Source organism: Pteropus medius, unplaced genomic scaffold (genome assembly GCF_902729225.1).
Source record: "Pteropus medius unplaced genomic scaffold, Ma_sr-lr_union100, whole genome shotgun sequence".
NCBI classification, from domain to species: Eukaryota; Metazoa; Chordata; class Mammalia; order Chiroptera; family Pteropodidae; genus Pteropus; species Pteropus medius.
In genome coordinates this window covers 4337780-4365087 of record NW_024344436.1, presented here as the reverse complement: position 1 = coordinate 4365087, position 27308 = coordinate 4337780, and the positions used below count along the sequence as shown (strand labels likewise).

Below are 27308 nucleotides of genomic sequence, written 5' to 3'. Positions count from 1 at the left end.
GGGCCTGGGGGGAAAGGGAAGGCAGTGCCGGGAGAGTGCTGGGGACGGGGAGGAGGGTGTGTGGGGTGGGGCGTGGAGAAAGGGCCTGCCAGGTACAGGCATGTGCTGGGTGCTTTCACATGCTGTGTAACTATGTTACTAAAGAGGATATATGGCTTAGTGGTTCAGGAGCTAGATTACCTGTGTTTAAATAAAATAGAACACACCAGAGTGCATTGTACATAGTTAAGTACAGTGTCATTATGTAGATTAAGTTAATATTTATAAAGCACTTAGAACACAGTAAATGATACTTAAGTGTGAGGTATAATCATTATTATTTTGTGACAGTTGTTTCAGTTATACATATATTTTATGAGAGTACTAGGCCACAGGGTAAAATATATTTCTTCTTGTATGTTCAAAATATGCATTACTTTTGTTTTTCTTTTCTAGTATATAAATTAAGGAATGAGATATATAACAGTTATTTGCACAATTGCTATTCAACAGTATAAAAAAGTCATTTATCAAAACATATAAATTATCTAGAATTGGTATGTCCACTATACCGTTATTCCAAAACTATCTGCTCTACCCTTTCGCATGTTTCTTTATGATACCACCAATCATTCATCTGTAGCTTCTAAGTCATATACCTTCAATAAAAGCCATGCACTATGGCAAAATTTTCAACTGAAAGGCATGACTTTTAAAACAGCTGATCACTTATAAATTTTTTGGAACTAAATTATTTGGATGCTTCCACTTTGGATTCTTGGACAAAATGTATTTTCCTGTATTTGTAGCTTGTATCATTTTAAGTTGCACTGCCCCTGGGCTTTTAATCTTAACTGCTCATTGGTCTCTACACCCTGCCTAATTCAGGCTCACTTTACCTTCGAGATTCACCTCCTCAAGGCCTGTGACACTTCCTTCTTGTGTGCCCCTGTAGCACCATGAGCTTAATGTGAACACAATACACAAACCTTGCTCACAATATAGTAACTGGAGCTTTAGTAGTCTGACTCCTCTACTGGAAGGTGAACACCTTGATGGTAAGTGGTATACTGCCATATTTCTAGGGCCTACTGCAGGAAGCACTCCTATTTATTGGTGAATAATTAAAAAAATAAAGTCCTTATTTAAGACCTTAGTATTTATAGGAACTTAGATATTAATCTGTCAGTTGAGTATGATGAAAGGGAATAGGCAAGATCTCCAAATCCTCCCCTTGATGCTTGGATTTTAGCCAAGAGTTAAGTTCCACACTTCTCCCATTTCCTAAGGGCAGTGGAATTCAAGGGCCTACTTAATCAGTCAAGAAAGATATTGAAAAGATGCTCAGATTTCTAAAGCAGTGGTCTTCAACTGGGGTCCCCATATGCATTCTTTAGAACTTTAGGGATTCCTATCATTCCCAGTCTTGTAAGTATTTTTCAGGCTTGAAGCTTGGCTCCTTTAGAATAACCAAAGCAATATAGATTAGTAATAGTATTTATTTTAAATTAAGTAGAATATTGTTTCATCATCAACATTTTCAAGATACATTTGATAAAACTTACAGGTAAGAACTTTGGGTTGATTTTTCAGATTCGGAGTACATGATTCAATAAATTTTACAGTCAGTCCTCATCTTCATCTCCCACTAGATTTAATATTTCCTATATCCTGTTAACTTCCTGTAAACTTTTAAACATATGATAAAAATGATTTAATGTCAGCTTAAAAATGCTGAGAGAGTACATGGATTTCAAAATTCTTTTGGGAATACATAAGCAAAAAAGTTTGAAGACCATTATTTCCAAGCTGCTCTGGCCAATACAATAGCCATGAGCCACGTATGGCTATTTAAATTTAAATTAATTAAAACTAAATAAAATTATAGATTCAGTTTCAGTCATACTAGCCACATTTCAAGTGTTCTATAGCCACACATGGCTAGTACTACCGTGCAATGGCTGTTGGACAGTGCTGATACAGAAAACTCATATCATCACAGAAAGTGCTATTGGACAGTGCTGTCGTAGAAAACCAAGAATATGACACTGTTTGCCCCAGCCAACTGAGGTTATGATACTTTATTCCTTGCACTAAAAGCTCTTCCTCCTAGAATGGTGGACTTTTCTTGACTTCTATCAAGGTTCCTGCTACTCAGGGATTAAGTGACAGGGAGGGCAAGAGCTCCCCAAAGAAGTTTGAGTATGTAGCTAAGAGAATCCTTTCATAATAAAGACTTCTTTAATACTCTGAATAACAACTTTTAACCTACACTACTATTCAATATGGTAGACACTAATGTCATGTGGCTATTTAAAATTAAAACAATTAAAATGAAACTCAGAAGCCTATTCATTCAGTTTCAACATGCTCTTGTTAGATGCCTTACCTCCAAAACTGAAAGCTTGAATATAAGTGTACAGTTGGTAATGTAAGTCTATAATCATGCGCAGCTTAAGGATGGGGAACCATCCTGAGAAACACATTGTTAGGTGATTTCCAGTGCACTTACACAAACCTAGATGGTATAGCCTACAACACACTACAATAGCCTACTACTAATAATAATATACATAGGTTATATGGTACACCACTGTCATATATGCAGTTCATTGTCGACCGAATGTCGTTATGTGGTGTATGATTGTATTCTTTTAAGATATACATCAAGCCCGTCAGATTCACAAGCAGACAAGCGAACTACAATGCACTTGCTTTCAAATGACAGGGGCATGGAAACAACAGAAACTGAATATGTAAAAAACGGAAGGAAACAAATCTGACTTAATCTTTCTTATGAATAATTTGAGTGGTATACCATATTTCTTGGAAATCTTTCAACTATAATGCAAAGGAAAAGTCTTGTCTGCAAATACGAGAGAAAAGTCTTCAGAGGTGGGCAGAGTCTATTAAAATGCTTATATAGAAACAAGTTTGGCTCAAGATGTCTTTACCCTATTGATGCTCACAAATAATGACAAGGTTTTACAGCAAAAATAAAAGACAAAACATACTATACTGTGATTTGTCTGCTACAGTACTAAATTTGTTACAAAGATTATGACAATTACTGATGAATAAATCTAAGCAATGTCCCTAAAAATTTAATCATTGTGTTTGCTAAGCAGAAAACTCCCTACTACTTTTAAATCCAGCAAAGACATGTGTTTTAGGTCATGCAAGCACCTTACATTTCATATTCAGGCCAAGCTAGAAGAACACATCTGTTTCAAAGACATTAAGCCAACTCTAAAGAGGCAAATTTTTGGAGAAAACCCAAAAATATGGGACTTGAGAATGAATTTTGCAGAGCACCAGATTCACTGACAGAAGTGTGAATACAGCATGTGGCTCAGAAGTTAATGTGTTCATGAATTCCAAGTCCAGAGAGATCTTTAAACTACTACAGTACAGACTGTAGTGGAATCTCTCCCTACTTTGAAGTTATCACACTTATTGTCTGCTTTCATATGACACTAAGTCATTTTAGTATATGACACTTAATCAAGTTCTGCATTGTACATCATCCCTTGTAATTTTTTAACTCTGGTGTGTATATACAGACTTCAACTGCCCTGTAAGCTCAAGGAATGTATATTATAGTTCTTTTATTTATCCTAACACCTCGCAGACAGCCCTACACACAATAAGCACTCAAGTGTTTGCTGAATGGAGATGTGAAGAAAAGGCCTATACTAAAGGAGACAAATCATGTAATAACTCGACAGAAAGTCACCTATTTGTTTACCTGGCTCCAAAACCAGGATGGAATTGTTAGCAAATTTTCTTCTGGCAAACAAAAATAAATCAACAAAGCATCAGAACCAAACAATAATCTGTGCAGCAACAGTCTCAAACACATCCATTTTATTTAAATGACTGAATAAATATCAATAACTGGACATGTCAGACTTAAAAATGAAAACTCTCTGCAGCAATAAACAAATGTTTATATTTGACTTTAAGTTAAAATCCTGTGCGCTTAGAAATGTACATGTTCACTCGGGTGGTATTTAGAATTGTGCTCTGGTGGCAAAATCCAAGAGCTATTAATTCAATTTCAATATTTACAATTTTAATACTTGCACTGTAGAGATAAGAGGACTGAGGCACAGTCCAGAGAAGGGAAGTGATGTGCTTAAGGTTATTCAGGAAGGTGATCAGGGAAGAGGCTGGGCTAAGACTCAGTTTTCTGATGCCTTCATATGATGAGATGAAAGCTGCTACATCAACGTGCTGAAACTATGATTAAGCGAAAGTTTCATGAAAAAAACTGAAGTTACTATATATCTCTTCTCTCCCTTCAAACTTAGAAGAAATTATTTACTGAATTTTCATAATTGAATTTTGGTAGATATTTCATGTACATTAGACCAGAGATATAACTGACACACCTGGTATTTTTTCCCTGTGAGCCTCTGACATGAGTTCACGTTTAAATGAGTTACATTATATAAGTCTGCACAAGAATTCCTCCTTGTATCTTACTGCACTACTCTGTTTCTATTTTGTAAAATCTAAAAGAAAAAGAATTATTAAATTTCTTTTTGCAATTGTCATCAACACAATAAAGTGAAGGAGTTCTGAATTACTTGTTCTAAATTGGTATTTTTGAAACTAGGATCTACAGATTTGTTTTTAGAGGGTTGGGATTCGCTGAGAATTTTTTAAAGTTGTGTTATTTTCATAAACATATCTGGATTACTTGGACATCCACTTAATTCTGTAAGGCTATGATTTCAGTGACCACATCAGCTTCTATGCTTAAGATTACATTCATACTAAGTCTCCTAGAGGGACAGAGCTTAGTTTTCAATGCAGTATTTTTCAGACTGGGTTTCAAAGTCTGTTTTGGGGTTAAAGTTTGAGTAACACTGCTCTAGATTTTTAATACTTTCCAAAATTCTCCTCTAGACTTTATTTGGTGAATTTAAGAAATAAGTATTCAGTACCTACTATGTGCTAAGCACTGGAGATACCACAGTGAATGAAACCAGAACTTGTCCTTACAGAGCTTGTAATTCTGGCAGGAAAGATCAACAATTAATGAAGAAGTCTGTTCTTTGGTTGAAATAACTTAAGGAGTAGAACATTTAAAAAAACGTCATCTTTCCTCCTTGTCAACTGCTACTATGGATCAGAGAACTCATTATCATCATCTACATATTCTCAAAATGTTCTAAGAGCCTGAGGTCAATTTGATCTTATCTATTTGGGGACAGATAATTGATCCTCTTAAAAATTCTTCAGAGCAGCTCAATTTCCTTTTCTTGCTTTGGGTTATGTTTCTCATAGCTGGACAAAGATGCAATCCAACTAGAGATTTCCTGGTGATTTGAGAAACAATTTTATAGAGGCATTTACATCCAGTGAGGTTTTGATAGCACAACACTTTTTCTCTTTGATTGGGAAATGTCTACGGCCAAAAATTGAGTAAGCTAAAATAGTTACAATGCCTAAGGTGCAATTCTAAACTCAAGACAAGTTCATAGAGAGATGCTAATCAACACAAACTCCCCTCAAAATTGAACCTTAATGACCTTGAATAAACAGTGAATGAGATTCAGAGAACAGTGGCTACTACTAGCTACTACAATTGACCCTTTAACAATGCCAGGGTTAGAAGCATCAATGCCCAACGCAGTGGAAAATCGGACAATAACTTTTGACTCCCTAAAAACCTCAACTACACTCAGACCTTCGCCTTCACATTCGTGGATTCAACCAACCACGGATGGGAATGTAAAAACTCCATTTTCAATCGAGATTGGTTGAATCCACGAAGGAGAAACCCGGAAATATAGAGGGCTATTTATTTATGGAAAACAAAAACAAAACAAAACCAAAAAAGTGATTAAGTGAAGCCGCACAATTCAAATCTGTGTTGTTCAAGAGTCAACTATACTTTAATCCTGTGTATAAGCTACTATTTTAATGACATCTGTTTTAAACACGGGGGAGCGACATAAGACCCAAAGGTACATGTTATCAGGTAAACCTATTTAATTCTGTAATCGAGAAATGGGTGCCAAATTTCTTGAATAATAGTTAATAGGTTTGAAATACCTTAGTTTCTGGACTGAATTTTCTAACAATGTCCCCAGACGAACACTACTTGAGCCAAGACCTCTGGAACTTTGGAGCAATCTCCTCCAGTGTGATTATGATTGTTCTTACTGGGTTTTTGGTCCCCAAGGAGCTCTGAAAAAAATGCCTTCCCTACCAGAAAAGAAATACACAGATACTATGACTATGAACAAGAAGTAGTTTGGTGAAAACTGGGAGAAAGAATCCCACCAGAATCCTTTAGTAGACACTGTGGTGAGGGAACTGTCCTGTCTAAAACACAACTCCGCATCTGTTTACAATACAAATTTGAAAGCCTAGACTGAGTAGAAAGAGCAAAACGATAAGCCGGCTGGTGGTAAAATTTCTCGCCCAAATTAAGCCTCTGTATTTAAACGTTCAGATACACAGGATAGCCAGATGCACACAGAGAGCTTTGCTTCTCACCACATCCGGCACAATAAAGCAGGGAAAAAGTAGCTTTCATGAAGGAGCTTAGACGGAAATATACTTCAAACCAATCAAACTCTGGAGGCATCGACACTCCAAATTCCAGACCAACTCTCAACCAAGCTAACTCCACGATAACAATGCACGATCTAGCTCCAATCAAGCATTTCCAATTCTCCAAAGCATCTCCAGTCTTACTCGTCCTTCAGAGCTCAAGTTAGAAGCAAGGCGACTGACACAAAGGCCAGTCGTCCGAAGGCTTTTTGTGTGGCTCTGCCACTGCACTCACTTGAAAATTCCTAAACTGGGGACCCACTGGCCCCCTCTGCTACCCGTCCTCGACCCCGCCCCGGACGGTAAGCCTCGGCCTGGGCGCCCCTCTGCCTGGAACAAAGCGAGGCCCGGGCGGTGGGGAGAGACGCGCCCGGGCTCGGGGACGCCCACGCGCACAAGGAGAAACCACCAACTTCAGAGCGCAGGAACGTCTTCCATTGGCAAGAAAGAGGGGCGGCGGCAGGCACGCCCAACTTCAAACTCAGGAAACCTACGGGCTGGCGGCCATCTGGAAAAAAACCCTTTCCCAGGGAGAGAAGAAAAAGGCGGAGAGATGCGAGTCGCCCACAGGGCCACGGAGGAAGCCCAGGGCTCGGACCGGCCCCGCCCCCGAGGCCCGCTCCCTGCCTCCTCTCTGCCTCGGGTTCGCAGCCCCGGGCCGAGCGGCCGGTTACCTTGATGCGCTCCCGGCACTGGGACGGGGTCCGCTCGTAGCCCAGCTCGGCCAGGGCCCGGGACACGCGTTCGTACATTGCCGGCCCGGGGGCCTTGCTGCCGAACACCGTGCCAGCTCCCTCCAGCTGCTGGTACCGCGCCTCCACCAGCCGCTCGTTGCCCCACACTGCGATGAGTGCATTGGTTTCGGCCGGCGTCCACGACATGCCGCGGCAGGCGGCGGCGGGGGCTCCCCAGGACGAGGCGGCGCTGCGGCCCCCCAGCCCGAGACCCCCGGACGCCGCTGCCCCCGAGCCCGCCGCACTGCCCGGCCCGAGCGGGGAGGCGCCCCGAGGTGTGGAAGGGTCAGACAGCGAAGGGTTCCCGTCGCTCAGACCACCGGGAGAGGCTGGGGAGAGCACCTCCATTTTCGGGATTTTGAGCGGCGAGTTGGCGGGCCGCTCGGAGCCACAGGGCGCAGCCATCTTCCTAGCGGCCGCCACTGCACCGCCCGGAAGTGACGCGTCCGCGCTTCCGGCCGCCGTGGTCTCCGCGGTCGCGCGGTTTGGCTCCTGGGCTATCGGGCTCAGGCTGTCGGATCCCTGCGGCCTCTCTCCGCGCGCCCGTCCGCGTCTCCCGTTTCTCTCCCGGGGCGACGTCCGGGGAGGGGGCGCGCCGGAACCCCGCGCGGAGATGGGCGGGGGCATGAGGGTTCCTCTGTGCAGACAGAGCAGAGCCACCCCACTTCCTCTCCAGTCTCAGCCCCTGGGAGGGAGGGCGCTGCGCGGGGCCGCGGTTAAGGGGGACTGGACCATCGCGCTCGTCTCTGCCTCTCTCGCCCGTGCCTCCCCCCAGCCTGGCCGGGGCGTAGGGCGGACGTCTAGGTGGAGAGTCTACGGAGGTCTATGCAGGGAGGCGCCAGGGCTGGAGCGCGAGCATCAGTTGGGGAGGCTTTAAAAAGCAGGTGCCCTGTAGCTTCTCAAGAAACCCTAACGCTTTATTTAAAGAACAGCAACTCTGATTCCAATTATGACAGATTTTCCAGTCAGTCTGGGTGGGTGTGACTGTTCGTAAAAGAATTAGATGTCCTATTGCGTTTGTACAGTTTGTCTATAGCTTACATATGTTCGAATTCCGGAGTCCAGCAGAAAAGTTGATTTTTCAATACCAGTCTCTATTCTCCCTGATTTGGAAGTTGAATTATTTTCCCACTTTTTCATACTCTTCAGTGTAAGGAGAGTAAAAAGAAGACCTGGATTATGACACCTCTCGTGACCTCTGGTAATTAGTGTATTAATCGCTCCAGAACCCTCCTTAAAGTGCTGCAACTTAATGAACATGAGCACACCAAATCCAATACATAGCTGTAAGACATTTCAAGCCCAAAATCTAATCGTTTATCTTGGACCTTTAACTTAAAAACCTCAGTGGGTTATTTTTTTTTTTCAAATTTGAATAAGCTATGCAACACTTTTTAAAATAGCAAACATGCGAGGTTAAAAAAAATGGAGCTGAGATCAGCTATATTTTTAACTCTGGTGGTTGTTGGAAAGCCAAAAGAATAAGCAATAGGGATGAAGTGGAGGAGTTGATTATCTTCATATGTCAAATTAAAATTCCACCATAGATTCTAAGCTACCAGTATGAAGAAGCATAAAGAAGTTCCAGACAAAAAGATACAGTCTAGCATCTTGGTAAAGAATAGGGATTCGAGTTAGAATGCCAGGCTTCAAATTCCAGTTCTGTGATCTCAGCCAACATAACCAACCTCTCAGTACCTTGGTTTCTTCATCTATAGATGAGGACCTCCCAGCATTCTTGTGAGAATTAAATGAGTTAATAATATAGATTAAGTCCTTAGGATGGTGCCTGGTTCACAGTTAACATTGTGTGAGCATTAGCTATTACCTCACTTTGCCTATGCTCTAGTTAATAGAATCTTCTCTTTGTCACTTTCTGGCCACCACTGGTTTTCAGTGTTCTCATTTTCAGTTCTCTTAAGAGCTCTAATGGAATCTCAAACACCCTTCAAAGCAAATTCACTCAAGTTTTTTAACGTCATATATAGTGTGTATGAAAGAGTCATGCCTAAGTCATACACTAAATCAGAGATTCCAAAGAGTTTTAAAATCACCACTTATCCTGCTTTTCTTTCCCCACAAACCTAACAACTTCTCCCTTCTGTTGTTAATTCTGGGTGATTCTCAAATCAACTCTGACTGGTGTGTGAACCCTTCTTAGATAAAGTGAGTTGACTGAGAAGTCTCCCCACAAACTTATTTTTCTAAACATTATTTCTATATACCCCCCTTTATTCTCACACCCATCAGTCTACTCAATGAAAAAAAGTTGTATCAAGAAGAAAATTTCCAGTAACATCCTAAAGTTAAAACTAAGTCCATTATGTAGAAGTTATTAATATGTATTACATATTATAGAGGCATGATATAGACAGCCAGGATCATGTGTTTATCATGTTGGCTTACCATGGCCGATCCTGGATTCCAGGGTTCTGTGATGTGCTTGTTTAAGACTCCATTGTTCCATCAGAATTTGTGGAACGGCTACCGTGTTTGAAGTAATATGCTATACCTTTTATTGTAGATCTAAATGATAGTCTTAAGTTGATAAAAACATTTGAGAGAGAATGTATGGAAAGTCTCAAAAATAAAATAATGCGCAAAAGGGTACAGAACAATACACACTATGCTATAGTGTGTATTGTTCTGTACCCTTTTTACAGATAGTTCTACCTATAAACTATCAGCTATGTTTTTACAGATAGTTCTACCTGTAAACTATCAGCTATGCCTTTTAATAGTATCATCCCGTCATCCATATCCTCCACAGTCTGTATCAAGTGTTTGTTTTCCCAGCTTTTTTATGAAACTCTTCCTAAAAGAAGTCCTCCATCTAATACCCACTCACACAACTTTGCACTTCATATTAATGTTTTCTGTTTTAAAAGCTAATTCTGTTGCATATTTTCTTGCTGTGTTTTATGACTCTCATCATGTTTGTTGCTTTGTCTGTTTTTCTTGGCATTCCACATCAAGTCCTGTTATCTTTACCTCTAAAATGCTTCCTAAATCTGACTATGTCTCAACCCTCATCCAAGCCTCCATCATGTCTTTACTGGACAACTGGACTTCCTGCTTGCACACTTGCCTGCCTACACAGTAGCCAAAGTGAACTTGGTTTTTAGAAAATGTTTCCTTATGAAATGTATATAGAGGAATACATAAAACACATGTACAACTACTACATGAATTATTGTAAAGCAAATACTACGTAACTACCGTCCAGGTCAAGAAGTAGAATACAGCCAGCTCTAGATGCCCTGCCCCACAACCTTGTCCCAGTGTTAACCCTTATCTCCCTTATACAGATAACCACTGTCCTGACTTGCCTCTCTTTACAATTTTTTTACTTTTTTTAATGCATCAATCAAAGTTTTCTTTGGTTTTGAATATTTCGTAGATGAAATATATTCTGTGTCTGGCTCATTTCATTCAATATTATGTTTTTAATTAAGATTCATCTATATGAGGCTGTAGTTTATTCATTTTGTTGCTGTAACATTCTCTATTTTATGAATATATCACATTTCATTTATCCACCCTACTGTTGAATTTTGGGGTTGTCTCTAATTTAGGATATTATGAGTAATGCTGCTATAAACATTCCCATACATGTCTCCCAGTGCATATGTGCAAGTATTTCTGAGAAGTGTACACCTTCCTCCCTCCCTCTGTCTCTCCCTTTTCTTCTTCCTTCTATCCATGTGGATACCCAATTATGCCAACTCTGTTTACTGAAGAGACCGTTCTTTCCCTCCCTCTTTGGCAGTGCCATCTTTGACATAAATCAATGTCCAGATGTGCATTGGTCTGTTTTGGAGCTCTTCTATTACATTGGTCTCTTTGTCTATTCGTTTTCCTACTTGTGTTCCTTGTGGCACTATCACACTTCCTAATAATGTGTCACACTGGATTGATGATGTCTCATGTCAACTAGGGAAAGTCTCATATCTTCCTCCTCTTCCTTTTCTTTCTCCTCCTCCTCCTCCAGAGTCGAATGGCTTTCGACTCTGGGACCACTACTGAGCAGATTGGACTCGCTTGTTCTCACTCCTCACTCCACTTCCTCTGCGACCATGTCTGACAAACCCAATATAGTTGGGATGGAGAAATTCAATAAGTCAAAATTGAAGAAGACAGAAACGCGAGAGAAAAATCCACTGTTATCAAAAGAAATTATTGAACAGGAGAAGCTAGCGGGTGAATCGTAATGAGGCACGCACCGCCAATGTGCACTGTCCATTCCACAAGCATTACCTTCTTATTTTACTTCTTTTAGCGGTTTAACTTTGTAAGATGCAAAGAGGTTGGATCAAGTTTAAATGATTGTGCTGCCTGCTTTTCACATCCAAGTACTACTGACGACGAAGGCTGCACCTGCCTTTCCCACCTGCCTGTCTGGCTGGCAGGGAAGGAGAAGAACTTGTATGTTGGAGAAGGCAGACCCTGGGTGCGACAATGAAATCTAGAGTAAAACCAAGCTGGCCCAAGATGTCCCGCAGGCTGTAAGATGCAGTTTAATTGGAATGCCATTTTTTTGTTGTTGTTGTGCAAATGATTTTAATTATTGGAATGCACAGTTTTTTAAATATGCAAATAAATAGTTTTAAAACCTGAAAAAAAAAAAAAGAATGACTTGCTATTCTTGATCCTTCACATTTCTATATACATTTTAAAATTAGCTTGTCGAATTCTACAGAAAAAGCTGTGGGAACTTTGGCATTGTATCGAATCGGACCAATTTGAGAAAAACTGACATCTTTATAATAATCGGTCTTATAATACTTGAATATGATATATCCCTTCATTTAGTATTTCACTTCAATAAAGTTTTATAGTTTTCTGCATTAAATTCTTACACATTTTTTGTTGAATTTATTCTTAGGTAGTTGGTACAGTTTAATACTTGTAAATGATATAATTTTATTTTCTAATTATTTTTACTGCTACAGTAGCATTTTCACTTTCTGTGGTTTCAGTTACCATGGTCAATCAACCACAGTCTGAAAATATTAAATGGAACATTCCAGAAATAATTCATAAGTTTTAAATTGTACAACATTCTGAGTAGCCTAATAAACTCTCACAGTATCCCACTCTGTCCTGCCCAGGGCATGACTCATCCTTGTGTCCGGTGTCTCCATGCTGTAGAAGCTCCCCACGGGTTAGTCACGTAGAAGCCCTCTGAGTTAGCAGATCAACTGTCTGTCATGGTATCTAAGTACTTGTGTTCAGGTCACCCTTATTTTCCTTAATAATAGCCCCAAAGCTCAAGAATAGTGATGCTGGCAATTTAAATATGACAAAGAGAGGCTGTAAAGTGCTGCTTTTAAACAAAAAAGTGAAAGTTCTTGAAAGAAAAAATCGTATGCTCAGGTCAAAGATCTACAGTACGAATGAATCTTCTACCTATGAAATAGTGAAGAATGAAAAAAATTCGTGCTAATTTGGCTGTAGCACCTCAAACTGCAAAAGGTATGGCCACAGTGCATGATGCATGCATAGTTAAGACGGAAAAAATATTAAATTTGTGGGAAACATAAACATAAAACATGTTCTGATCAATGGCAATGTGTTGCGCCAGAAAGCATTGAGCCTATAAGATTTCAGCAAGGGATTGGTGAAACAAATGGCACCACACCATTTACCGCAAGTGAGGGATGATTACAGTAAGACTTATTTGGGGGTGGCATATTTGTATAACTTTTATTACAGCATATTGTTATAATTGTTTTATTAGTTATTGTTGTTAATCTCTTACTGTGCCTAGTTTATGCATTAAACTTCATAGGTATCTACGTATAGGAAAAAACATAGTATTTACAGGGTTTGGTACTATCCATGGTTTCAAGCGTCCACTGGGGTCTTGGCATGTATGGCACATATTGGCATGTGCGTACATTATCTGACACTCTTCCAATAAGAAATTGAGTCTGTGTTCGTTCCCCGTGGACTTGGGTAAATCTTTGTGACTATATCAGTGAATCAAATGTTGAAATAACACTGACTTTCCAGGCTAGGTTTCCTGAAGTTTCTCTTGTGATACTTATTCTGAAAGCCTTCAGATTCCATGTAAGAAGTTAGGCTACCTTATATCTACACAGAGAGATGAAAGAGACAGAGACAGAGACACACAGACAGAGACAGAGAGAGAGCACCAAGGAGCCAGGGATGCTCCTTTCAGCCTCCAGTGGTTTGTCTTGCTAGTCCAAGTTCTAGATGTGAATGAAGAAGCTTTGAGATCACCCCAATCCCAGCCACCACCTGACTGCAACCACATGAGAGACTTAGCAAGAGCTCTTAGCTAACCCCAGGTACCTCCAGAATTATGAGTAAAATAAATGTTGTTCTATGCCATTAACTTTTATACAGCAATGGGTAATTGGAACAGTGATCTACAATCCTTTTCTACCTACTGCACCAATCTCGACTCTCACCGTAAATACACTCTAGCCACACTAGCTTTGTATCTGTCTTTTCAAACAAGACACACTTTTTTCTGTTTGGGGGCCTTTGGCTTTGAATATCCTTACCTGAGAACATTCTTATCTTAGCTCTTCAAGTGATAGCCTCCTCCTCATAATTCATCTCCTCAAATGTCACCTCCCTTTAGAGAAACCTTTACTGCCTACTACATTACTATTTTATTTTGTTGACACACATTTTCTGAAATCATTTGTTTATGCATGTTACCTTTTCTTTCATGTGTTTATTGTCTTCCATCCCCCTCTAGAATGTAAACTATTTGAACCCAAGAATTTTGTCCATTTTGTTCACTTTTAATAGATCCAGCACTTAAAATAGTGCCAAATAGGCTTTCACCATTGACCAAGATGGAATAACATGGACTGGATATACCCACCTATCTTTAATAACTAGAAAACCAGAAAAAGTATATGAAACAATGGTTTTCAACACATAGGGCATCAGACAATGAAGGACAGTGAACCCTGAGAGATGGAATGTTAAGTGATTGTGTAATGGTTTCACAGGTATATGCATATGTTATAGATTATGAGATTGTACACTTTAAATATGTACAGGTCATTGTTAATTATAGCTCAATAAAGCTGTTATAAAAAAAAGTTCCAGGCGAATAGTAGGCATTCAATAAACACTTATGGACTGGCCATTGACTTTCTTGGACTGTGATTTCTTAGTAGTTAGGGATTGATTTTCTATACACATTTATGTAATACCCAGCAAAGTACTGTATCAGAACAAGTATTCAAATGCTATTTTATAAGTATTATCACAAAACACTTATTACGTATCCATTAGATTAATGTCATTTAAGTGAGACAAAAGGTAATATATTTTTCCTGATGAAATGTCTAACTTCATTAGCAATTGAAAAAATACAAATTAAAATAATGAAAAATTATTTTTAACCTTTCGATTTGCAAATAGTTTTAAATGATAGCATAAGCATGAGTTATTTTTAGATTCAGAGGGAAAAAGACAGCTACTTCCATTTCTAAAGCATTTTATAGTACCGAGTTGACAAGAGGTTGGGGAAATAGGTGCTCTCTCCTACAGTGGTTATAAGGATGTAAACTGGGAGAAAATTTCTGCGGAACAATTTTAACAAATAGCCAAAGCTTCAAAAACATAAGAACCACTTGATTCAGCTATTCTCTTTCTAGCAATGCATATCAAGAAAATAAGATTGCACACAAAGATTTAGTTACAAGATTGTTCACCTCTACGTTGTGTAGAATACCAACAATTAGAATGAACCTATAAAGCCAGAAGTAAGAGACTGGTTAAGTGAACACTGCTACATTCATTCCATGAAATACCCTGACAGGAAAAGTGATGTAGTAAATGAATTAACTTAGAGAGATGTTCACAATATTTTTGTCAATCATGAACAGTAGGCTTGTTAAGAGAATGAAACTATAAGCCACAGATTGATAAAAAAACATTTGCGAAACACATATCTGATAAAGGAATTGTATCTAAAATATAGAATGGACACTTAAAACAACAAAAAACCAAGCAACCCAATTATAAAATGGGCAAAAGATCTGAACAGAACCTCAGCAAAGAAGACATATAGTTGGAAAATATGCATATGAAAAGATGCTCAACGTCATATGTCATTGGGGAATTGCAAAGTGAAACAACGAATACCTCTACACACCTATTAGATTGGCTAAAATCCCAAACAGAGACAATGCTAAATGCTGACAAGGATATGGAGCAATAGGAACTCTCATTCATTGTTGGTGGAAATGCAAAATGGTACAGCCACTTACAAACCTAAATGTAGTCTTACCATACTATCCAGCAATCATGCTTATGCCCATACAAAAACCTGCACATGAAGGCTTATAACAGCTTTATTCATAACTGCCTCAAACAAGAAGTAACCAGGAAGTCCTTCAACAGCTGAATGGAAAAACAAACTGTGGTACATCTACATGATGGAATATTATTCAACGAATAAAGGAAATGAGATATCGAGCCATGAAAAAACACAGGAAAATGCACATTGCTAAGTGAGAGATTCCAGTCTGAAAAGGCTATATACTGTACAGTTCTAACTGATGATTTGGAAAAGGCAAAACTATGAAGACAAAAAAGATTAGTGATCGCCAGAGGCTTGGCGGGAAAGGAGGAAGGGATGGAGAACAGGGGATTTTTGGGTCAGTGAAACTATTCTGTATGATACTGACATACACACATGGTATGTGACATTATGCATTTGTCAAAGCCTATATAACTCTACAACAAAGAGCTAGCACAAATGTAAACTAAACTATGGACTTTAGTTAATAATAATGTATCAATACTAGTTCATCAGTGTAACAAAGGTACCACAGGAAAGCAAAATGTTAATAATAGGGGAAACTGCGTGTGGAGGGTGGAACTCTGTACTTTCTGCTCAATTTTTCTGTAAACCTAAAACTGCTCTAAAAAAAAAGTTTATTAATAATTTTTTTTTACAAATAGGCCTACATATATTTATTAATTTTTTACAAGGTTGAAATAATATGCGACAGGTGTTAATACTGGTTATAACTGATGCTGGTTTTAATTTTTGTTGTTTATCTTCATTTTCTTACCAAGAAAGGATGGCTTTGTGATATTTAAAAGAATAAAGAATCAGTTATTTAAAAAAGAGGTGTTGGAAGAAATAATGCAATAATGTTTTCTCTCTCCCATTGCTGCAGCACCTGTGGGACACTGTAACACTAAAGGTAGTCATACCTCACAGGAAAGTGTGAAGCATAAATAAGATAACGACGAAGTGCAATTCGCATGGAGCCTGGTACATATCAAACATTTAATAAAAGATAGCGGTTCCTATTTCCTCTCATCTGCACACTGCTAAGGAAGGTCTCCCTTCAGTACTAATCTCATCCTGCCCTTTACCTGTTTAAGTCACCCACCACAAGAAGCCCAGGAATCCCAGGACATCCTAAATGCCTTGGAATTTAATGCCCATGGGGCCTCTATAAATTCTCTTCTCCAATTCTATTACCCAGTCCTCCAAATGCCTGTGTCCTCTGGTGTTTGTGATTGGTGATCAGAAAACCTCCCTTTGTCTGCAATCTCTTCTCTGACCATTCTATACACCTTTTTGCTCTAGCTCAGCTTTAACTGTTCTCGGGTCTCCCTTCAGCCCCTGCAAATGAGGGCTATTGTCTCTCAACTCACGTCTTTCTTTCTCTCTTTATAGTACTCATTGGCAAAATCGTAATTCTGTTTAAATCTGTCTGCCTACTGCACACCTGTACTGTGTAATTGCTGGTGGTTGGAGAAAAGCACAAAACCAGGCTAACTGGTCTGCCTTGCAATTAAAAGGTGATCGCTGACCTCAGGTGGTCCCTTGATATGGTTCAGCAATCATTTCATTTCTCTCATTCATTCTCTCATTCTCCTGTATGACTGTTTTATGCCTTCGTTGGTCTCATACTAAATTGTGAGGAAAGGATCCAACTTTTCTTTTTTTTCTTTTTCTTTTTGCATCCGGATATCCAGTTGTCCACGCACTATTTGTAGGAAAGTCTATCCTTTCCCAATTGAATTGTCTTGTCCTCCTTGTCAAATATCAATTGCTTACAAATGTGAGAGTTTATTTCTAGACTCTCAGTTCTCTTCCATTGATCTATATGTCTGTCACTATGCCATTATCACACTGTCTTCATTCCTGTAGCATTACAATTAGTTCTGAAATTGTGAAGAGCGAGTTCTCCAACTTTATTCTCATTTGATTGTTTTGGCTCTTCTGGGTCCCTTTTCCATATGAATTTTAGCATCAGCTTGTTAAGTTGTGCACACACACACAAAAAAGCCAGCTAGGATTTTGATAGGGATATCATTAAATCTATAGATCAATTTGGGGACAATTGCCAACTTAACAATATTATATCTTCCAAACAATGAACATAGATTATTTTCTATTTATTGAGGTCTTCTTTAATTCCTTTTGAGAATTTTTATGGTTTTCAAAATATACATTTTATACCTCTTTTGTTAAATATTTTACTAGATATTCTATTCTTTTTAATGTTACTCTAAAATTATTTTTTAAATTTCATTTTCAGATTGTTTATTACTAGTGTCTAGAAATACTACTGATGTATGTAACTGATCTTGTAGCATGCAACCTTGTTGAACTTGTTTATTAGTCCTGATAATTTTTTAGTGAATTCTTTATGATTTTTGGTATACAAGAGCATGTAATCGAAAATCAGAGATCGTCCTTTTAATCTGGATGACTTTTACTTCCCTAAGTACCCTGGCCAGAACCTCCAGTAAATTGTTAAACAGAAATGGCAAGGATGTATATCCTTGTCTTATTTCTGATCTTAGGGGCAAAGCATTCAGTCTTTCACCATTTAGGATGGTGTTAGCTGTGAGTGTTTTGTAGATATCCTTTATCAGGTCAAAGAAATTCTCTACAGTTCCTAGTTTGTTGCGTATCTTTATCGTGAAAGGATATTGGAGTGTTGGATTTTGTCAAATGCTTATTCAGCCTTTATTGAAATGATCATGTGATTGTTGTCCTTCTATTGATATATCGAGTTATAATAATTGGCTTTCAGATTTATTTAAACAACTTTGCACTTTTTGGGACAAATCCCACATTGTTATGATGTATAATCTCTTCTATGTGTTGCTGGATTCGGTTTATTAGTTTCGTGGGGGTTTTTTGTTTTTTTGATTTTTTTTTTTGGATTTTTACATCGATATTCACACTCAACTATTAGGCTCTACTAATTGCCAGCTGACTGCTCTACTGTTTTGGACAATGACATGGGGCACAAATTACTCCACAGTCTGAATTAGTTAAATCTCATCCTCTCTGCAGGGTAGTTTCTGAGGTCAGTCTATGAGATTCATCCTGCTCCTAGGAGGGCTGGTCTTAGCTGTCTCTTCCCCTGGTTCTCTCTGGTAAATTCGGAGGTCTACAGGTCAGTTTATTATCCTCATGGAGCTACCAGCCTCCTTTTAATTGCTCAGCACAAAAATCTCCAGCGTGTTCAAGAGTGCTCTTAGGTTTGAACTTCCCCATCCTCTGTTCCAAATAAACTCAGTTCCCTTGGGGGAAAGCGTTGGCCTTCTCTGTTCTGCTGGCCTACCTTTCCCCCTGGGCAAATTCTCTGCACTATTACTTCAGAGCTGGTAGCAGGGATAGGGGTTCACTGTCTTAGAGTGACCTGCCTCTGCAGGGCACTGGGTGGGGATAGGAAGCCTCTGGTCTTTTTGGCTGGCCTCTTGCCAAGTAGAATCTATGCACTGTGAGTGAACTGGGCTGAGGGCAATTGGGCCCCAGTATTCTAGCCTGTCATGCCTGGATAGAGCCTCTGACCTACGAATGGGGGGGCTAGTGAAAAAAGAGAGGTCTCTACCTCTCAGCAGCACTTCTTTGGAATTTAACCTTTACAACGCACAGTTTGAAAGTATGAGAAATGCTGGCGGCCTGCCCTGCACAGAGAGATAACATAGCCCTTGACCGGGTGCTGGTGAGAAGGAAGCCCTGTCTTCATGGCCATGCTGCCCAGAGCAGTTTTATCATGCAGATTGCTGGGAGAGCAGGCCAGAGAGGGAATGGGTGTGACTTAAGTGCCGCAAACCTATGTGTTCAAAACAAGATTTAGTACGTTCTTGAATAAATATTTCTCCATTTGCTGTATGCCCTTAGGACAATTTACAGGTACTTAAAAGTTGTTTTTTAAAAACTAGTGTTTATCAATTAGGGTTGCTTCACTGGCAAAAGAGTCTTCAGAACTTCTCACACTGCCCATTAATAGACAATTGGATAGAGAAGTTTTGGTATATATAACGGAATAATACTAGGCCATAAAAAATGAACTCTTACTATTTGCAACAACATGGATGGACCTAGAGGGTATAATGCTAAAGCGAATAAGTCAGAAAAAGACACATACCGTATAATTTCATTTATATGTGGAATCTAAGGAACAAAATAAACAAACAAAACAAAAACAGACTCAAAGATAAAGAGAACAAATTGGTGATTGCCAGATGGGAGGGGGGACTAGGGGGCTGGAAGAAAAAGGTGAAGGGGTTAAGAAGTACAAATTGGTAGTTACAAAATAGGCACAGGGAATATAGCCAATAATATTGTAATGACTATGTATAGTGCCAGGTGGGTACTAGACTAATAGGGGATCACTTTACAAATTATATAAATGCCTAAAGACTATGCTGTACGCCTGAGACTAGTATACAATAACACTGAACATCAACTCTAATAGAAAAATAAAAATTAAACAAATTTTTAAAAAGAAAAGAAAAGAAAGCTGCAGTGTAGACCTCAAGATTCCGCTGCATGGGCCATGCCTGCCACAGTTAACGTCCCCAGAGGCAGGTCTTAACCAATGATGGAGGAAGAGTCGGTGGGTAAATGTTCCAATTTTCTCACTCACTTGGGGTAACCCTGAGGTATGTCCTACACCAGTTCCCAGGGTTCTCTGATGGGATTAAACCTCAGTTACAACTCACTCTTTGTTGGCTTTCTTCCTTTCATTCCCGCTCATAGACGTGAACACAATTTAATTTATTGATGGTCATTAACGACCTAGAACCAAGGCACAACCTTCCAGGTAAACGTTTAACTTTGGAGCATTAGTAGAAGATGACTCACTAATTTTTTTCTTCCCTTCTATGCACACTGTCCCAGCCGGTTGGTAGCTTTTAAGATCATATACTCAGACACAGGTACAAATAAATTCACATATATTATTTGCAACGTGTGATGGTTTACATTAGGGCTTCCTAGTACAAATGGAGTTGTTAATTTTGCATCTCAAATTAGTTCCTGCTAATCCAGCAACTAAAGCAAACTGTTTTGTGAAAAACATTTCCAAGCATGACCTGGTAATTGGTTTAATGGATTTTCAATGAAGGGTGAAGTACCATGCTACGTGTGCCCTGCAGGTATTCCATAAATATGTTTTGATTGACTGTTAACAATCTACATAGGAAAAAACCTAAATAGGTACTATCTCAATTGTCTTATTTTTCTCATAGTCTCTGTCTATGGTGCAGATATCTATAAACACTTAAGGTAAACAAGGGGGCTGCTGTAGTAGAGGAGAATTACCTAACGAAGCACTCTGGGCTAGGGAGTTTTACCTAGTTTAAGATCGTTGGTGTGTACCTGGGATCTGCCCACCCCTACATGAGTGAGGAAGGAGGCCTCATGCTGATCAGCTGAGAGAAATAGTGACCCCATAGGCTAAAAGGGTAATGTCCCACCTATGTCAGAGAACCTGGTATTGGTACAGACAATTCCCTGTTTTCTGTGTGAGGTATAGATAGATCTGCTCTGACCTTGGCATTGCTGTGGATACCACTACATTGTCCATATCTGTTGTATATACACCAGAGATAAGAAAGGTGTGTAAAACAGACATCTTTACTTATTTTTCTCCCAAAACATTCATTGAGCCCTCCTATTATTTTTATGTATATATATGTATGTATGTATGTATGTATATTGCTATACATGTGTAGCTCTTGCTATTGTATTGTATGTATGATTTAGATTTTGTTATATGTTGAATATCATCTGAGGGTCGTGATCACTTGGGGGCATATATGCCCATTAGATTGCAAACTGGAATTTAGTAAGAACTGTGCCTGAATGGATTCGAAAGTTAGAATAAAGGTTTTGTTTTTACTTTGAGGAAAGTTCCGTATGGGCAACAGAACAAAGAACTCTTGAGCGGTAGAAAACAAGAGGGTGCCTGCAGACACGTGCTGGAGAAAGAGGCCAGGTAACATGCGGGTAAAGTGGCTCAGGGCTGCCACGTGTTCCTGTGGAACCAGAAACCTCTGGTTTGAAGTTACATTCTTTGGATTTTTCTAGTTAAGTAAGCAGAAAAAAATCCTTTATTTCTATCAAATTAAAAAGTACAAATAATCTTCGAGCAAGATAATCAAAATAATAACACAATTAACAGTTAGGAGAGCATTTATACATCAGCTTTGGCTACTTTGAATTAAGCACATACGCCAAAATCAAGAAGGCTGACAACTTTCACACTGAGGAAAAGCAGTGACTCATAGTAAACACACGACTTCTGGGAAAGAGGAGCTGACATTTCACAGGGCAGTAAACCAAAGAGAAAAGTTGTCATTAGGTTAGAGAACTGATAGGAGCTTTGAGAGGCATCACAGTGAAATGTCATTGTAAGTCAATAATTTCCTCAGAGATCTGCTTATCTCAAAAACAAGAAAATGTAAAAATCAGCAGCACAAATTCTCATAAAACTAGAAAAGTCCTCTAAGGCCTGACACCTCGGAGCTTACGTAAAGACTGAGTTTTCATTTTTCTTCTCTTTACTCTTCTCTAAATTAAATACAAATCAGTTTTTTGTTTGTTTATTACATTTCTGACTTTATAACTGAAGCTTTAAAGTGAAGAAGAGAGAGATTTAATAAAATGGAGTTAGACACAAACGAACCGCAGGGAGAATCTCCTAGGCGTGCTGCTCCTTTGAAGTTTTAAACAAGAAATCTTTTATTTCAAGAATGACACTGCGCTTACTGGAATAGCCTAATTATCACCGAGGAAGGAAGGTACATCCGTGCCATATGCCATACAAGTGTTACCATCTCTCTGTATCTCTTTCTCTCTTACACACACACTCTAATCAAGTTGGGGAATTCTCTGAAAAATACAGATAATGACATTTATTTTGGCAAGAATTTGTGCAATTTGTTAAAAGAAAGATGTGGTATGGCATTTATAAACAATTGTAATTATAATTTGTCTCAACAGATGCAGGAAGCAGATTTTTCTTCATAGTTAAAATATGGCTTCGTGGTTTCCCGACATTTGGGTCTTGCAAACTGGACTGGGTCACTTATACACGGAAAGTGATGATAACTTATGATCAGACCACATTCTTGTATTAAAAGAAGTTTCTATTACTGGATTCTCCTTTTGAGACACCAAATAGACTAGAGAGTTACTAAAAATGGAGGGGACCTTACTGTGAACACAACTCTACCTTATGAGTTGTCTCTGGAAAAATCAACTGCAGCGAGAAAACACACTGTCTGTTAAATGAAAGGTAATAAATGAGATTCATCAGGTAGGTACAGCTGCCTCCCAAGATCCTGTAACCCAGCAGAGTACAGATGAGACATATGTCCTCTGTATATACAGTGTGCTACTACCACCAGGACCCAATGAGTGCCCATTTCCTGTTTCAGCATCAGAGCATCAAAAGCCAAGATTCCAGGTGGGAGCAATAACATTGTTTTACCTATTAATGAGAATGGAGAGCTCAGCCTAAAGAAAGGTACCAAAAATGCCCTTTTGAATTTTCTGATTAATTCCTATGGGTAACATGAAAACACAAGTTCATGTGAACAGTATTATTTCAGTTTTTAAGTACAAGGAGGCAAGACAATTGGAATATCTATTACCTAGAGTAATTGTTGAAGATTTAATTAGACAATGCATGCAATGCACTTAGCACGAAGTACCAAGAAACAATAACAACTACAAATGCCTTTACTGTAACACATTTGGAAATTTGTGGTCTTCATGATTGGAGCAAAGACCCCCCAGCAGGCTAGTAAACTGTTTAGACAAACAGCTAAAGTCAAATATTGAACTCAAGTCCCGGTGAGCTACATTTTATAAAAGCCCCATTTATGGGTTTGCACAGGTATCTTTCTAACATTATCCCATGTCGACAACATTTTAAGTGGCAGGAAAAGCTACAGAAACACCTCTCTCACCCATGGCTATTCTTACCCCTTCCTTTCCTTATCAAAGACGGGGGCACACCCTGGGTGAAGCTGAACTCATCTGAGCTTGGCTGCTGGAGGATGATGGGAAAGACCCTGGGAAAGGAGGATGAGACAGGAAGCCAGTCTCCCCTGGTTCTGCCAGAATTGTGCGTGCCAAGCAGTGCCGCTGCATCAGATGGTGGGCAAAGGTGTGAACCGGGCACTCAGTATCACGCTAATGTGTAATGTAATATCGAGAGATGGTATAAAGTCGAGTGTTATCTCGTGCTAGGTGCTCGATCACCACTGAGAATTCACCTGCCAGAACTTTAGGAAGGATTAGTTCATCATTAGGGCCTTGTTTGGGGGTGGGAGCAAGGGAGCGATTTCAGGATCTCAGGAAAGAAAAGTGAGTAGTATGGGGATAGCTCCCAGGAGCCCAGACCTATGTGTGAGCACCGTGGCTGAGGGGGGCTCAGGGAAAAGGTCCTTTCAGGGGCACGAAAACGTGGATAACAAAGGGTAGGTGAGGAACATGAGTTCACCTCCTCCACAGATTAGCCTGGACCCAAGCCAGCCTACTTTGACAGTCTTTCATTTTATTTATAAACTAGTAGTTATGGAGGAGAATCAGACTTTCCTCTTACAGCGGTCCCCAACCTTTTTTGCACCAGGGACCAGTGCTCCGATGAGGATCTGATGCCTGAGGATCTGAGGTGGAGCTGAGGCGGTGATGCTAGCACTGGGGAGTGACTACAAATACAAATGAAGCTTCGCTCCCACACCTGCCATTCACCTTCTGCTGTGTGGCCTGGTTCCTAACAGGCCATGAACCAGTACCGGTCCATGGCTTGGGGGTTGGGAACCCCTGCCATAGCAGCTTCCTTTGCTTAAGCAAAGGAGAAAAAAGAACAGTGTCATGCAAAGCTGAATGTCACCCTAGGGAACTCTGCTAATTTTTAATGTGAGACCACTGGTAAATGCAAGCAAAACCAAGCAGTCTTGAGCCCTGGGTCGCCTGGAACAGGATGCAGGCAGTTAACGTCCAGGAGTGAACTCAGGCTGCAGAATCAGAAAAACCTGGGTGGGAGTCTTGGCTACACTGTTTACTGGCCGCAGGAACCTGGGCAAGATGCTTCACATCTCCGGCCTTGCCTTCTTTCTTTTTCTTCTTCTTTTATTCAAGAACAGTTGAGTTTGTTTAACAGCAAGTTTGAAACTCTTACCTTAGGCACGAATACTACAGTAGTTTTATCAAGAATAGACAATTTCCTACACTGTCAAATATACAAACGTTCCTTTAGCACTTTCTTCAACACTGACCAACACGCAGAGTCAGTCCATGTTTGCTCTGATCTATCTACTGAATTAACCCAAGCTGATTCTTCAGAGACTCTGGTATCTCCGGTGGAGGAAGGTGAGGGAGCCTCAAGTGGACCTTCAAGGAGTCATAGAATGCCAATCGTGATGACACGGGAAAAGAGTCCCTTCCATACACCTTTAAATCCAAGTCTGGAGGACCTGAGAAGCACTGCCACCTTTCTCTTTACTCAACACAGATACCACAGAATCAGCAGGGTGAAAGACAATTGCACAGAAGACTCCAGCTATGTAACCTGCCACAAATGTTACAACCAGCTGCGCTACCTTTGAGCATTCACTTAGGGGTTTCGGAACCACAAATTTGCACGATGCTTCAACAGTATGTTCAAAGCAGGAGAACTTCATCATGCTGTATTATTGTATCTATCTCAACCAGAGAGAAGCAACCCCCTTGTAGAATGTTTTCATGCCTTCTTCCTTATGCATCTTGGGAGCTGCATCCCTCAGAGTGTTGGCATAACGTGGTTGGGTTTGAATTTGAACCTTAGCAGCTTCCATCAGAGCCAAAGCCATGTCAGCAAAAAATTCAGTACTGGTAGAGGCCGACAAACATGTGATGGGTGTTCTCCTCTCCAAGCATGTTGCTATACGAGACTTTGAAGGCTCATAAAAGCCAAACTTGAGGAGCCCCTGCAGAGAGTAGCCAATGAAAGTCGGAGCCATCCTTTAGCCAAACCACAAACACCATCCTCTTTAAGTGTAACTGAGAATCCAGTAAATATGCCCTTGTACTTTTGGGGGCCTACCTGCACATGGCATTTCACTAAATCCAGAGGAATGACAGCAGTGTGTATCAGACCACAACTTAAGACCCCACCAAAGCCAAACAGTGCTTAGAACTTCTTAGAGCCATATTCACAACTGTACTCTTCCAGGTTGCAGGAGCCCCAAGGCGGCCTGTGAGGCCATCCTACACCAGCTGCAGGTGAGGTGTGTTGAAGGGGTTCACCTGTATGAGGTGTGCCCTGCACAAGGATATCTTCTCCCTAAGATGGCAAACGCACTGATGCTCCTTGGGAAGGCTGCAGCTCACAAAGGCCAAATGTCCTCTGAGCCCTTAGATCTGTGTCTTGCATTTTTTTCTTCAAACGTGAGATTGTGCCTATCTCATAGCACACTTCAAAGATGAAATGAGATATGTGTAAAGGTCCTAAAACTGCCCATATCACTCAGTAGGTCTTCAATAAGTGGTAGCTATTTTATGTTATTAAACACAGCAAGGTTTTCTAGTTCTAAGTAAGTGGGAAGCCTGGCAGGATAATAGAAAGGAAAATGAATTTAGAGCTGGTCGAATCACAGATTGTGAGGACAGGTAGGAATCTTAGAGACCATCCAAACTACACAAACTACCGTGTGTGTGGCAGTAAAAGGAAAACCGAGAAAAGCTGTCCCTTGAATTTTACTTTTGTCAAAATATTTTCAAGAAAACTTTCATTTTTTACAAAATCATTGAAGGAAAATTAGAGTTTGTTAATCAGAAATAAATTTTGTAGGCCACTGAACATGAAACAAACATCGTCTTTCAAAAACCATGGAAAAGGTATTTGTCGTTTATTGGTGTCACCTAGCAAAGACCCCTCAGGTGCTGGGCAGTCTCAGAACTAGCAAACATTGTAGAGACATACTGAGTACCCCTTATGCTGGCTGTAACTGTCTATTTTGCTGAAAGGCAGAAGGGAGGGAAGGATGGAGAAGTCGAGTATGACATCAGGAATCAGGCCATTTCCCATTTCCTACACCTCTCTCTACATTGCAGTCACTCCCAAGAATAGGAAAGAATTCTCCCTGGGGATAATCATGATGTATGAAGAGGAAAATTTATTTTTAAGGCAACAGGAATAAATTTCATTGTCCTTCCCAGAGAAGAGCAAGAATTATACAAAGTGGCCACCAAATCCGGAAACTTAGCAAATCCTTAATAAATGGTTTATTGATATTCTATTATGATAAATGACAAAATAGTATTATCTATATCTCTAGATTTAATGGCCACCCTATAGAAAGAATCTTTGGAATAGAAAAAAATTTAAGATTTTGTTTTCTCATGATTGTAAAGCTGTCATACTTAGTCTAGGCATAGCTATTGCAGCATATTTTTTCAACCTCACAGATTTCATTCCCTTTACCAACTATTTATAATATGCTTGGGTCACTCACAGGAGAAAAATGCTATCAGCATCAACATTTAGCAGCATTTTCAAAACACATTTTTTTTTGTCTTGAATAAAAACTAAACTGTTATTTTAGTCCAGTAATTCTATATGGGCTTATTAGATCTATACATAAGATATTATTTTTTAACATTTATGTAGGTAATATATCTTACATTTTTGAGGATTTCCAAAAGTCTGAGGATTTTATTTGTTCACAATAAAAGAGAGGAGAAATGTCTACCCATGAAAGTCAGAACAGCAC

General features: G+C 39.7%; 1 protein-coding gene and 1 pseudogene across 8 annotated transcripts in view; both read right to left on the bottom strand.

The window, feature by feature from the left end:
* MSANTD2 (Myb/SANT DNA binding domain containing 2) overlaps positions 1 to 7974 on the bottom strand; it is a 28826-nt gene extending 20852 nt beyond the window's left edge. For 2 of the 8 annotated variants that reach the window (XR_005654946.1, XR_005654947.1), the window contains exon 1: positions 7224 to 7973. Coding sequence is in view for 5 of the 8 variants with exons in the window: in XM_039872812.1 (XP_039728746.1) it covers positions 7224 to 7910 (687 nt within the window). In the remaining 3 variants the exon portion in view is untranslated. Of the gene's footprint in view, positions 1 to 7223 lie in introns of all 8 variants that reach the window. The other 6 variants (XM_039872812.1, XM_039872813.1, XM_039872814.1 and 3 more) reach the window with 5 other exon arrangements.
* Positions 7975 to 24870: 16896 nt separating this feature from the next.
* Positions 24871 to 26623, bottom strand: LOC120610539 (phosphate carrier protein, mitochondrial-like; annotated as a pseudogene).
* Between the last annotated feature and the right edge of the window lie 685 nt (positions 26624 to 27308).